The sequence below is a fragment of the Leptosomus discolor genome, chromosome 5 (assembly GCF_034619465.1).
Source record: "Leptosomus discolor isolate bLepDis1 chromosome 5, bLepDis1.hap2, whole genome shotgun sequence".
Lineage (NCBI taxonomy): Eukaryota > Metazoa > Chordata > Aves > Leptosomiformes > Leptosomidae > Leptosomus > Leptosomus discolor.
The window spans coordinates 47,272,934-47,287,299 of record NC_141395.1 but is presented as its reverse complement, the minus strand read 5'-3'; the positions used below and the strand labels follow the sequence as shown (position 1 = coordinate 47,287,299).

General features: G+C 36.4%; 1 protein-coding gene across 1 annotated transcript in view; it reads left to right on the top strand.

The window, feature by feature from the left end:
• Positions 1-13,401, top strand: part of TRPA1 (transient receptor potential cation channel subfamily A member 1) — a 37,750-nt gene extending 24,349 nt beyond the window's left edge. The window contains exons 18-27 of the mRNA XM_009953523.2: positions 624-694; positions 1,149-1,296; positions 4,111-4,200; positions 4,943-5,112; positions 7,135-7,264; positions 7,390-7,572; positions 8,549-8,617; positions 10,585-10,695; positions 11,192-11,289; positions 13,170-13,401. Coding sequence (XP_009951825.1) covers positions 624-694; positions 1,149-1,296; positions 4,111-4,200; positions 4,943-5,112; positions 7,135-7,264; positions 7,390-7,572; positions 8,549-8,617; positions 10,585-10,695; positions 11,192-11,289; positions 13,170-13,401 — 1,302 coding nt within the window. The remainder of the gene's footprint in view (positions 1-623; positions 695-1,148; positions 1,297-4,110; positions 4,201-4,942; positions 5,113-7,134; positions 7,265-7,389; positions 7,573-8,548; positions 8,618-10,584; positions 10,696-11,191; positions 11,290-13,169) is intronic.
• The last annotated feature ends 965 nt before the right edge of the window (positions 13,402-14,366 follow it).

The window sequence follows — 14,366 nt, the reverse complement described above, 5'->3', positions numbered from 1 at the left end:
GAATGTTTCAAGAGAACATACTGTACATGCAGGTAGTACATCAAAGAAAACCATACTCAGTCATTGTAGTGACCATGCACTGGAATGTAAGGCATTGAAAAACCTGGCAAAACTGTTTTTTTTCCATATCCTCATTGCAAAATACTTTCTGTGCTAAACTAAATTTTGCTCTTCCTTCACATTGCCAGTCTGTTCTCTCATTCTTTGTCAGAAAATGTTTGCAGAACAAACTTTCTGGCTTAATTTGATTACTTTGGGGGCTTCTTGTTGGCAATTAGACTTGGTATACTGTCTAATAATAAATAAATATTTTCTCATTAAATACAACTAGAAAAGCTTGGTCATCTCACAGGTATAGTGACAATAATATGTACAATTTTTTAAAGCTTGAAATAGACTGACAGAGCAGCAGGAGAGAAGCTGAATGCCTCAGTAGGCAGAGAAGGCAGGATAGTAATAGCTTTGGGCCAGAGTGCATAAGCAAAAGAACTTTGCAATATCTTACAGACATTTTACTTTTCATTAGGCTAGTATTCAATAAAGAAGGTGGCCTAGCCAGTTTTGTAAGCACTTTGCTTATCTAGATGAGGTAAGTTTGATCCTCCCGCTTTCTTGTTTTGTAGGCCATGGTACGCCACAATCGCATGGAGCTACTCAGTCATCCCGTGTGTAAAGAATATTTGCTTATGAAATGGTAGGTGTATTTTAAGATACATAAAATATAATATTGCATGTCAGAATGAAGACTATTGTGCCTGAGAGTTGTTTACTAAGATGTACATATTTATAGTGTTGACTGAAGCAAACCATATAACCTCTCATAATCATATTTAGAATATGCTGATGATTACCATATAAAATGTAGCTTAGCATTTAGTAATGAACCTTTGATATTTCCAGCAAAGATAAGCACTATCTCTGTTTCCGCTTTACTGCAAGAATGTAGAACAGTATTGCCGAGTTAAAAAGAAAAGGAACAGTGTTTCACAATGGCCACATAAATCTCGATGAACACCTTCAGCAAAAAAGGACATTCTGAGAAATGTTTACTTCCTCATCTTGAAAACATTATTTGCTGTTACGTTTGAATGCATGCTCCTCTGAATTTGTAACTTTAGTGTTGTAACTTTAACGTTCTCACTTTCAAGGATGGCCTATGGGTTTCGAGCACATCTAATGAATTTAGGCATATATTCTCTCGGTCTCATCCCACTGACTCTTCTGGTCACTCATATACAGCCAGGAAGACCTTTGAATGGAACAGAGATCTATGAAGCAAGACCATTAGAATACGAGGTACTGAGTTTTCTTACTAGTTACAATATGGTTAGGATTTTTATAGCAAAAAGGTATGATTATTTCAATAATTTCTAGAATTATTTCTGATTTAGCAGCTCTTAAGGAATAGAATTGAAGTATAGAATATTTTTAATAATAAATAGAATATTTAAATAGAATATTTTTAAACATTCAGCAACAACTTCTGTAGACAGTTTTCAGTTCCCATTTCTTAGTTTTAATCTTTTCTGAACATTTTACATCTAGTACGTAGTTACTTCAATTTCTTCCCTGAAGTATTTCTTTGATGTTGAAGAAAAAGGATTAATGTGTATTTAATTACGAAAAGACAGAAAACAGTGGATTCTTTAACTTTCTCTGACCTGTTAATTTTCAACCAAAGAACTGGATATTGCACATTTAAAATTCGACATAGAAAGAGTAGTCAATAATAAAGTGCTTTTGGGTGTTCAAATACATCTTTCTTTGCCCATATTGTGTATTACTTTCCCTTGTAGCCCAGTATTTCTTCACTAGGCACATGAACTATTGAGGCTAAGGCAGAACAATTTTTACCAGTCTGTGTATTGGTACCTCATGTACAACAGTAGTGACAAATGTAACAGCAGAATTCAGTCATATGTGGATGGAAAACTTTGTGAAAGATTTTTAAGTATATTGATTATTTCCTATAATCCCTCTTTATAAACTTAAAAGAAAAAAAAAAAAAGGAAAAAAAAGTGTTGAGGGTGTTGTGCCAAGATTGAATGATATACCCCCAATTTGGAATTATGATATCTCAAAATGAAAAACTTGGTTAGGTAGTAGAGTACATCTGCATCATAGTGACTTTCAAATATTTGTCTCTCAGTCACAATGATGATAGGTATGGGGCTACTCTAGTAATTTAGGAATATTGATCTCGTTCATGACATGCATTGGATGGAAATGGTGCTTTAAGTTGGGGCCATAAGGAAAGCAAGCAAGGATGAAACATGTCTCAAGATAAACCTGTCCTCCCTAGATACTTTGAGGTTGTTAAGAGGCAAAGCTCAAACTTTTTTTTCATAAGCTGGAACTGGAATAATTAGGACACCATAGTGAACTGAAGAAGCTACACATGCCAGGTCCACCACTACAGGAGAATGAAGCTTTAGAAAAGAAAGACATTGGTGTGACTGGTTGATGTCCTTTTTTGTAAGGGTTTCCTTCCTGCAGTTAAAACTAAGCACTATTCTGTCTTTTAAGAAGGCTGTGTTGTCCTTAAGCTGAACATTGTACTAGACTTCCAGTGAAAGAACTGCAAGTTCTGCTGTTTATTGAACCTGTGAGTACAAGTCATACACAGTGTTACACTCCTGTGTCTGTGTGAAGGGCGGGAGAGTCAGAGGTCTGTCTCCACAATATGGAGTCATATATTCTGAGAAGAGACACCTGTGTCATTAGTCCTGAAACAGTGACATACTGGTGTTAATGGAGACAAGATTTTGTTGTGTGGCAAGCTTTTTGAATGATCCATTTCAAGTAAGTGATTTTATCACTAAACCCAAGGATTTTGGCAAGGAAAATAAAAGGAGGCAAGAAAATATTTTACAGTTCTTTTGGGAGAGAAATGACATAAAACTGAAATAGGAATGCAAAAAGGATATGCTAGTAGAAAAATGAAATAAAATAAACTCGAGGGATATAAAAGGTTCATGAGGATATCCCGATATATGAAAAAGTCTGGAGAATCACATACTCAGCCCAACCCAGTACGTGAAGGGTTCTCAAAGATTCAGAAGCCAGAAGAACTAACAGAACTGGAAGAATTCATGCCCCACTAACTCACTCATCTTCCTGGTGGAAGACAGAAGAATGACAGCAGCTGCATTCAGGAGACAGAGGAATAATTCAGACTGACCCAGGTCCTTGAATCGTAAGAGATGAGTGGAAGAAGCATAGCTGGAAGAAGGAGATGCTGTCCTTCAACAAGGAATGATGCCAGCTGGTGGAGAAGCAGTGCACTGAACAGGAGCCATGAAGGTGCTGCCTGAGAGACTACAGCAACAGCACTGTATACAAAATGTCACGCACTGGAGCAGACAGTGTCGTAATGACCCAGTAATGGGAACGGAGTGGGGAAGGCCAGCTCTGTAGGGAGCACAGTGTTATGCAACATGGTGCTGTACCCTTAACCCAGGTTGAAGAGGGACATCGCAATGGGGCAGGTGCTGATGCATATTGCAGCGCCACTGAAAAGTGAGTGCCATGAATTTGTGGTCTGCCTATGAGTTAACGAACCCCTCAGATGGGGAATTAGCTCTGCAAGTTACTTGTTAAAGATGAAATTCCCTATTGTTACCTGTGCCAATAGAAGGCTTTTCACAGCAAGGTAATCTTTATCACAGGGAGCAGCCACATAAGCATGCCAGGACTTCCAATTTGTCCAAAGACTTCTATTGCCATTCCAGATAATATGTCAGTGAAGTTACAGACTACAGAATTTGTCTTTATATTCATCCAGTGGCAAAACATACTGAAAATGTGAGATAGATACTGCAATTTCAATTCCTAAACTTGAATACTAGTAATAAGGAAGCTGCACAGCAACTGTTTAACATGGGAGTGCTCAACCTTTCATACTTTGATTGAATTACTTAAACACAATATACAAGACATGAATTTTGCAACAAATATTAGTAAACCAGTATTTAGGTAGTAATAAATTTGTATGAAGCAAGCTACAGAGTTTCTTAACTTGGCAATATAATGTGTATATACTGGGTAGAGCTGAAATAAACATTCATTTACTAATTTCTAATTTGTTTTGTGCTCTGATTTTTGTTTCAGAATTCATACTTCACAAGGGTGTGTATGTGTTTAGTTTTAATTATGAGTTTACTGGGAATCTGCAAAGAAATATTTCAGCTGATTCAGCAGGTAAATACAGAGAGAAACAATCAGACAGCGTGCTTGCTTAGCAGTTTGTGTGATCATAGAACCACAGAACAGCGGGGGTTGGAAGGGGAAGATCATCTGGTCCAACCCCCCTGCTAAAGCAGGGTCAACTGGAGCATGTTGCACAAGACTCAGTCCAGGCAGGTTTTGAATGTCTCCAGAGAAGGAGACTCCACAACCTCCCTGGGCAGCCTGTTCCAGTGCTCTGCCACCCTCAGAGTAAAGAAGTTTTTCCTCATGTTAAGGTGGAACTTCCTGTGCTCCAGTTTGTGCCCGTTGCCCTTGTCCTGTCACTGGGCGCCAAGTAAGAGCCTGGCCCCATCCTCTTGACATCTGCCCTTTAGATATTCATAGCATTGATAAGGTCCCCTCTCAGTCTTCTCCTCTCCAGGCTAAGCAGACCCAAGTCTCTCCTCAGCCTTTCCTCATAAGAGATACTCCAGTCCCCTCATCATATTCGTAGCCCTCCGTTGGGATCTCTCCAGTAGTTTCTTGAACCGAGGAGCCAAGAACTGGGCACAACACTCCAGATGTGGCCTCACCAGGGCAGAGTAGAGGAGAGGGTAACCCTTGAAATTGAAATTAATCTGATTTTTCCTAATTAAAAGGGAAATACCTATTTATACAAGATTAAAGGTGAGAAGAGTATTTAAATAGTGTGTTGAATTTAGTCATTTAATGGTGCATGACTTGTAAACATGTGTCTGTCTCTCTTAAATCCTAGAAATTGAAATATTTATTGGATTACTCCAATCTGCTGGACTGGACAATTTATACTACAAGCATAATTTTTGTGTCTTCTTTATTTATTAATACACCAGCTCATTTGCAGTGGGAATGTGGAGCAATTGCTGTATATTTGTCTTGGATGAACTTCTTGCTTTACCTTCAACGGTAAAAGTTATTTACATGCTTTACAATAAAATACTTTTACTATTTTCAGATATTTTATGTATCCTAAAACGTAAATGATCAAGTATGATAGCCTTATTTTTTACTTTTTTCAAGCTGTACAGGTTTCCAAATTAGGAATTTTTTAACCTAATGAACTGTAGTTTTCAATGTTTTTCATTTAGAGCTTCTCAGCATGTGTTTTGGCAACTAAAGAAATAACGAGATTTATTTTAACGTTAAGTAAGCAAAGCCACTGCATATGTCTCTTTAAAAACGTGTTTCATTATACTGTATAGACTTTTACTTAAAAAAAAAAAAGGATATTAATTACAAGAGACAAAAGGAAGTCTGATTTTATAAGTAATACATGGGAGAATGTAAATTCTTTTATCATTTTACAGATTAAGTGGCACACCCCACTTTTCTACATCATAGTGTCCTGGAAAAGAATTATAATGGATAAAATTGTTTGTTTAGTTTGCATTAAGTCTATTTATTGCCATTAATGATCTTAATGCTGTCACTGATACAATAGTATCCAAGAGTCGTGGACCACAGAAGAGTTGGCTGGAGGGAAAAATAGCGTGGGTGTAGTGCTTAAGACTAATGAATTAAACATGTTTGTGCATAGCAGGACTGCCTTGCACAGAGATGAGGTGTGGCTGATCAGCAAAAAAGTGGTGATTTGGAGCTGTTCAGAAAATAAGGGTGACTATGTGCATATATGCTCTTCTGATTCTGATTGTATATAGGCACTAACCACCCCCATGATGTCTGGCAGACAGACAAACATGGCATTTGCTGATTAATTTAAGGGTCATTTTACTGTGCTTGAGATGTTTAAGGACAAGGTTTGTAAACAGAGCTAATGTCATAAAGAGAGAGTATCTTTATGGTACTGCCTCTGCTGGCGAACCTTATCCTACGTGTGTCTGACCTTAGATGACTGATGAATGGGCGCATCCTCTCTCCTCTGCTGTGTGCTCTGGGCAAAATGCGGGTTGAACCTAAATGGTAAAAAGTAAATTCATGATTGCCCAACCTTCCTCCTTCTGCTAGATGAAATGCTTCCCTGGCCTGAATAATTTTTGTTTGTATAGCAGTAAAACTAGACATCATTTTCTAACTCATTCAGGCCATCTCTTAAAGCAACTTGTAGCTCCATTGACTTCAACAGAGTTTTGCCTAATGATTGCCTAATAAATAGGAGAAAATCAGGGTTGCTTTGCTTGCACCCTGATCTTTTCAGCTTTGCACATAATATTTCAGGGGGAAAATCTCATGGAGGGAGTTTTTGAGTTACTACTGTTGTAGCATAAAACAGTCATCTGGTCCCTGAATCTGGCAGAGGACATAAATTCCCAAGTTCAGGTTTGGGGGTAAAAGTAGCTTAGTCTGCTTTATGACAGCTCATATTGTGAGATCTAGTTTTTATGTGAGCCAAGAACGGGAGAAGCTTGCCAGATAACAGACTGTTGTTGGAAAACAGGTGTCTTAAAATTATGCTACTCCTCTTTCTGAGCAACGTGTTTCTTTTTTTTTTTGCTTGTTTTCCATACTTTGTAGTGTTATGAAAAGCAAAACGTTTTTCAGTTGGGCATGTGGCTGCTAGATGGATTGTGGTGCCAGTTGTCCTTTGTTCTGGTTGCTAATTTGATTCAAAAAGCAGCAAAAAATTGGATAATTTCCTAATGTTATTGTTCTGAGTGCAACAGTTGTACAATACTGTACTGTCTGTGGCTAAGGAGAGAGTAAAAGTTGTCCATGAAAAATAATATCTTGGAGAAGTACTACTCTGGTGCATTAAAATACAAGATTATGTAGTTTAGCAAAGTTGTAAATAAGACCACTGCTATTCTTCTGGATGTGAAAGTAAAACACATTTGTACCATCTCAGAGAGGCAAAATATCTGTTTTCACACATGAAAAACAGAATTACTCATTGTCTTACATAAGTAACTGTAAGGAACTCTAACTTCAGTATTTAATTTTATATATTGCTTCTGTTTTCTTATTGCTTAGATTTGAAAACTATGGCATCTATGTAGTGATGTTCTGGGAAATTTTGCGGACTTTGATTCGGATTGCTGTCGTTTTCTTTTTCCTGATATTGGCCTTTGGACTTAGCTTCTTTGTCCTTTTGGGTTCACAGGTTAGTGGAATGGCATAGTTAATTTTTTATCATTATAAATATTATTTTTGACTAAAGAATCTCAAGAGGTTTTTTACAAATGTCGTCAGTTCGGGTGTTTTCTTAATTTTGGTATTCTTTTTCAGCAAACATATAGCACACCTCTGCTTTCTGTAATGAAGACATTTGCAATGATGCTGGGAGACATTAATTACCATGATGCATTCCTTGATCCATTACTAAGCAATGAATTGCCGTATCCATTCCTGAGTTACACAGTTCTCATTATATTTACCTTGCTTATTCCAATCCTTCTTATGAACTTGCTGGTAAGTAAACTACTTATTAATATACCAAAGTGGTTAAGCACAGGTTTATACACTGTTTTTAGCACATAGAATTGCTTTAGTGCTGATGTTCGTTCGTTGTTTAAAAATCAATATTTTCAGTAACATTAAAAGGTCGCCTTTCTCTGGACTTCTTTTCCCTCCAGGTTGCTGTTCTGAATATTTTCTCACAGTTAACTCTTGCAGGGTTATCTTGTATTTCTTTAGGTAGTAACTGTGATGAAATTTGAATTGGAGCTGCAATGTATTATTATTGTGAGGTCTTGATAAAGAAAATTGGGCAACAATGATTTTAAGAAGTACTTTGATAAATGCATGCCTCCTAGAATAGGCATAGTCTTAGTTGTTCAACCCCTTGCTGTGTCATAACCTAGCACTAACAATATTTTTTTTAAAAAAAAAGACAAGCTGGACATCTTCATTGCACACAGAACAGCAGTCAACAGTAATGTTAAAACTAACTAATGAGCCTCACCTGAACAAAAAAAAAATCAGAAAACCTGGTAATGGTGAGACAGGGGGAAAATATGTTGTACATCTTCAGCCATGTTCCATTGAACTTCAGAGGGTGTTTTAGGAAATCAGGTTTTTATATGAGCTAAGCGATAAAAATCAAACAAGTCAGTTTTTTAAAGTTATTTATTGCTGCCATGATCCTATTCAATCAAGAGGTCGACAAGTTTTTTAACATAACAGCGGTAATGAAGAATCAAAGAGAAGGGATATTATTCTTGACAAATCTTTGAAATAACTCTTTAGACAAATAACTGGCATTTAAAAAGCTTACTACATTTATTGAGATGGATTTTCCAAAAATGTGCAAAAGGGATATGTTTCCAAATTCAGGTGAAACGAATTTAACTTCAGAGTAATTTTGGATTTAAATGTGAAAAAGAAATACAATTGAAAACACAGACTATGAAAAAATAGATAATGAAATCTTTCTTGGAATTTTTAGATCGGTTTGGCTGTTGGAGACATAGCTGAAGTACAAAAATACGCTGCTCTCAAAAGGATTGCCATGCAAGTAAGTAACATACCATAGAAGCACCAACTATAGGAAGCAAATATCATTGTTAGAAGACCATTTAGAAAATTAGCTAATTTATCATCAACATCCCTAACTAACGTCTTAGCGTCTCTGTAAAGCAACTTGGTGGACATGGGCACCCTATTCTGAATCTCATTGTAGGTCATGTGAGTCATTGGCAAGGAAATGTATAAGCAAATGCATTTTTGAGGAACTTTCAAACAGTCAGCTTGAGTTCTGAGTTATTCCAACAGAATCTCAAAATGCGTAAATGCAATGTTTGAAATTGGAGAGTTGCCTTTTAACGAGATAGTCAGTGCAGCAGAAAGAAGGTTAAGGTACGAAGAAATCAAAAGGACACCAAATTCATTGCAGTATGAATGAAGGCTCATGCTGGTCTGTGTACTTATGAGATACTGTGCAATACCAGGTATGACAAAGGAAGTTAACATTACATTTCTAAATGATTTTAGTTACCTTAAGAGGTACAATGTCACCTTACAAAATTTCTGTTGAAATCAGAAGAGTTTAGTAAGCTATATGCTTTTGAAAAGTATGTGCATCTTAGTATTTTCAAGGTAGCTTTTGCAGATGTAATCCTTACAGCACATATACTGGGGCAGGGGCAATAGCACAGGTTTATAAAATTTCCATTTTAAGAATTGATGAATTTGGCATACAGTTTTCAAAAGCTTTTTTTCCTTGTGAGCTCTATATCAAGACTGACTTTCACAAGAGGAAATACACAAAGTATACACACCTGTCAAAGAATAAAGATTATTTCTCACTAACGTGTTCCTAGAAGAAGCAGCTGTCTGTCTGCATGCTTTCCTGACGTTCTGCTCAAAGTCTGTATTGTGAGAGGAACTGACCGCTCGTAAAATTGATGCAGGGAGTGGCTTTGCTTATGTTCCCTGCTGGCTCTGCTTTTTCTGAAAATTTTCAGAGCCTGCATGGCAGCTGAGCTTAAAGAAGAGAGGTGTGCACAGACAGAATACGCAAGAACAGCTCAGAAATAACTTCTGGTAGTCACATAACTTTAAACTGTGTGCTGCACTTGTTTAGCTCAAGCATATTTGAGGAATTCTCATTTAGAATAACATTTCCTCCCAAGGGATATTTCTTTTGCTAGAGATACAAATGACTAAACCAGAGATATAAGGGCAGTTCTTGTAGCAGCTAATGCTTTTCACCTGTTTAGGTATTTCTTTGCCAACAGAATACTCAGGAAGGATCGTGTCTTGCAACTTCAGACAGTACTATGAAATCTTTATTATGCACGTAACCTTCTGTTTGACAGGAATATGGGTGCCTGCAACAGACATTATACTGAACATTCTGTTGTTTTAGATACATATGCTCAGTATTTCTGTAGTAATTTGAGAATGACTGGAAAGGTAGCATCACCTGAAAAGGTACTCATGTATAACATACTGGTTTCTACTCAAAGGAAAACTTCTTTTCTCACAGGCGTTCCACTGGCTTCTTAATCTATACTGGTACTGCCATAATCTAGTAAAAGGATATAGCACAATTAAAGAGAGAAAGATCACTCTTTTTTCCATTATTATTTTGGTCTTAAAACCCATGGCTATGACAGGTATTCTGTCTTTTGAACATTTCTGAGCTGTAACGCTATACTGCAACCCAGGGTGTCCTAAGGAGCTATTCAAGCTGTTACACAAGAGCTAACTCAGTTTTGGAACCGTTTTAGTTATAAGAGTGTGCATCTATGTGGAATAACTAATTCCGCTAAGGTACTCAATACTGCTATGACTAGATGGTTTTGGTGTCTGGGCTGGACTGTTCAGATGTTATACCATCGTCTGCAGCATAGATATCCTCTGAGACTTGACATCCAGTGACAACGATTTTAATATAATGTCATGATGGTTATTTCCACATGATAATGTGTCTTTATTTTAAGAGAATATATCTTATTCTAAATGCAAAACTATGTTTAGGTTAATCTTCACACCAACTTGGAGAAGAAGCTGCCATTTTGGTTCTTAAGTAGGGTGGACCAGGAATCAATCACTGTATATCCCAACAGGCCGAGATACTGTGGATTTATGGTAAGATGGTGAATCTAGACTAGCAAATTCTTTCTAAAATGTGATATGGTTGACTTACTTTCTACACAGATTGCTAGGAGCATTGCATTAATAAGACTCAATCATTAACTGACATCAGTGGAATCATGGTTAGACCTTGACTATCTTCAGTGAAAATGATAAATCGGTTTGAGTGCAGCCTAGCCTAACTTATTCAGATATAATTAGTGTTTGAATTCTCAGTGATCTTTTAGTGTTTTTTAGACAGAAAATAGAATTACTCCCTTTTGGCATTTCTTCTTCTATTTGTTTACTTTTCATTTCAGCTGTTGTTGGTAGACTGAATTTTCTGATTAAACAGATTTTGCAAAATGAATGTTTAATAGACAAAAAATAACTTCATAACAGAAACTCTTTTCAACGTTAACACTGTGTGGAGACTGTTACTATTCACTTATTTTTAATCTACCATCAGACTATAACACCTGATTTCAGTTTGGTTCCATGTTTTGTTTAGAGTGTGTTCCAGTATTGCTTTGGGTGTGAGGACTCTACCACAGATGCACAGAGCACAGATACCACATTAGAACTGGAAGTTCTGAAGCAGAAATACAGGTATGTGTTGTGTTATTTTATTGCTGTAAAAATAAGTAGAACCAATATTACAAATATACTCCTATTTTAAAGTGTTCTGACTTCTTGCTGTACCTAAAAAATAAAATTCAATGTATCTAGTGTCCTTAAATAAGCCACCTCACTATGATAACTCAATATTTTATGTTCTGTAATCTGTTTACCTTAAAAATACTTGTGTGGTAGAGAAACATTTTTATCCCATGGCAGAGAAAGAGGACAGGCTTGTTTGCTCATTAAAGTAAACTGAAGTAATGGGGAAAATGCATTTTCACTTCAGAATTAGAGGTTTGTGTATGGAGGTTTTCAGGGGTTACTTTAAACTCATAATTGATGTAATTCCAATTGGTTTGCAAATACACACACTCTGTAACTTACTTTCCACTGATCCGACAGCAAATCTGCTTCAGATTGTTTCCCCAAAAATGGATTGGTGTTCAGGTTCTCCTTTGAACAAGTCATTTGCTTTCTAAACCCTTGGCAGGAATTCTCTGTACTTAATTCTCTTACTCATCTTACCAATAAATCCGTAAGGATGGTTTCAGAAAAGCCTTCTGTAAATGCATGGCTAGGAAGATCTAGTCTTTCTCAGTCTCACTCTCCCCTGCTCTTTTTTTCTCTCTCTCTTTTTTTTTTTTTTTTTTCTCCTTTCTCCTTGGTCTTTAATCTACTAAATTTTTGTCTCCCTGCACAGATTCTGAGTAAGTACTTTTTTGCATGAAGGAGTCGGCAAGAGTTGAAGGGGTGAGAATACACCCTACGGATGTAGGCAAACCATGGAATTTAAGTCTTTCTTCAAATCCATACTACATCAATGTATCAGGAACCAACATAGAACTTTTTTTTTTTAGAATAACTTGTCACCAGTTCATGACGGAAACTTTTATTTGCTGGTCTGAAAATATTGCTGAAAACTTTGTTTTACTGTGTGGCCAGTATGTTTTTATGGTCAGAGTTCAAAACAGAGTTCAGTTCCTACTGAAGCTAGTGGCAGTCAGTGCTGAGTGTTTATGGGTTTGGTTTTTGATTTGAGGTGGGATTTTTTTTGCTTTGTAGTAGTGTTAGCTAATTGCTGCACTATTCTAATTCTTGTGGTTTTCACGTATTTTAAAACGTGTTTACTTTTTTGTAAAAAAAAAAAAAAAAAAAGAAAAATTTTTTAAAAAAAGGCAACTACATCTAAAGAAGCCCCAAACTGTTCTTCACCTTTTCAGTCACAATGTATATTTCATGCCATAATTTTCTAAGTCTAGGCATTCTGAAAAGTAGATTTTCAAAAAGCCTGTTTGGTAGTTTTATGAAGACAATTTCTGGACACATTTCCTGTTTCTTTCGTTGTTCTTAAAAGATAACAGTTATTGTGTTCTGTAGACCTGATGCTAACTGATGTTAAGTCTTTGTTTGTATGGATTGCAATTTGGATAGCACTTTAAAAGAGATCAGGAAGTGCCTCATCAGGATCTCACCTGCAAAGTAAAGTAGTTGGGCAGTTCCCTAAATGTTTGTGGATGCTTGATTGCCATTGCAAATCTCACCCTTTCTTGCCAAACTACTTCAGTCAGTGGGAAAAACTTTTGATAGAACTGTTCAAACTTTTATTTTAAGAGTGAAGTTGCTCTTACCTTAGGTGGATAGTAAGTTACTTTTCTCAAGAACCAGGAGCTTTAATCCTTCTTCCTGAAACATGGAGAAGTACCACAGCTTGAATAATTAAATGTACTCCAGATAATATTCTTTGTTAGAAGAAGGGTGAAGTTGAGGACTGTCGGGGTTTTGCATATGTAATTTTAATTATGAAGATGTCCTTTGAAACCAAATGACAAAGCCTGATGGTTTGCTTTTTTTGCTTTTTTTTTCTTTAGGCTCAAAGATATATCGACACTGTTGGAAAAGCAACATGACCTCATTAAATTGATTATCCAAAAAATGGAGATAGTGTCAGAGGCTGAGGATGAAGACAGCAATGATTTATTTCAGCACAAGTTTAGGAAAAGGCAGTTAGAGCACAAGAATAGTAAATGGGATACAGTGTTAAAAGCTGTTAAAACAAATGTGTCTAACCCAAGCACAGAAAAGAACAATAGCTTCTTCTAGACATGTCTATGATATCATGTTGTGTTACCATTTTGTTTCACTTTAGGGTTACTTCTCTTATTGTCTGTGCATAATGTTCATGTGATACGTCATGTATTCAAGTATAAAAAAAGGCCAGATCCGAAAAAAGGATGCAGGTGCTCAAAACAGTATTTAAGGAGACTGAAGATGACAACATCCAAACCTGTGATTCTCAAAGTGGCTGCCTAATCAGGAAAGTGCCTAACTCACCAGATGCCAACCTTGCTGTCCTGACAGTTCCCAAGGCTTCTGCCTAGATCTGATCCTGGATTTGGCCCTAATACTCTTAGGCCTGCACTTCATTACGTTATTTTCTGTTACAAATATTTTTAGAATTTCCAAATTTTTAGAAATTCAAACTAATCATTTAGTATTCAAGTGTTTTGAGAGAGACAATGGGCTCTATGTAGCTTAAAGAAGAAGTAAGAAACTAACCTGACAGATTGCATTGGAAGTTTTGCTGAGTAAGGACTGCAGGATCAGGCCTGAAAGGTAAGAAATAAAAAGATCATGAAAATGTAGGGGAAGGGAAGGGCTGTTTCCTTTTGTAGATAACTATATGCAGCGCTTGGAGGGATCATTTGTACTAGCATGCATATAGCAGTGATAGAATGACATGTTAAATATTAGTCATTTACAACTTGCTGTCCTTATACTCCTAATGTGATTTTTGGCCTTCCTGATAACCTAATACCAACCTTGCTACTTTAATCTGCACTTTGGTTTCATTATTAATTTACTGGATATTCAGTGAATTATGTAATATACAGTAATGTATCGAATGTGGAAATAAACATGAATTAAACTGTGTTTAAGTGCCCGAGTATATCTGTTTCAAAACCAGTGCTAATAAACTAATTATGACTATATGTGGTTGTAACAGTCTGCGGTCTGCTTTTGAGTACAGACATTTTCTTTAAGAACTTAATATACGTTAATTCTTT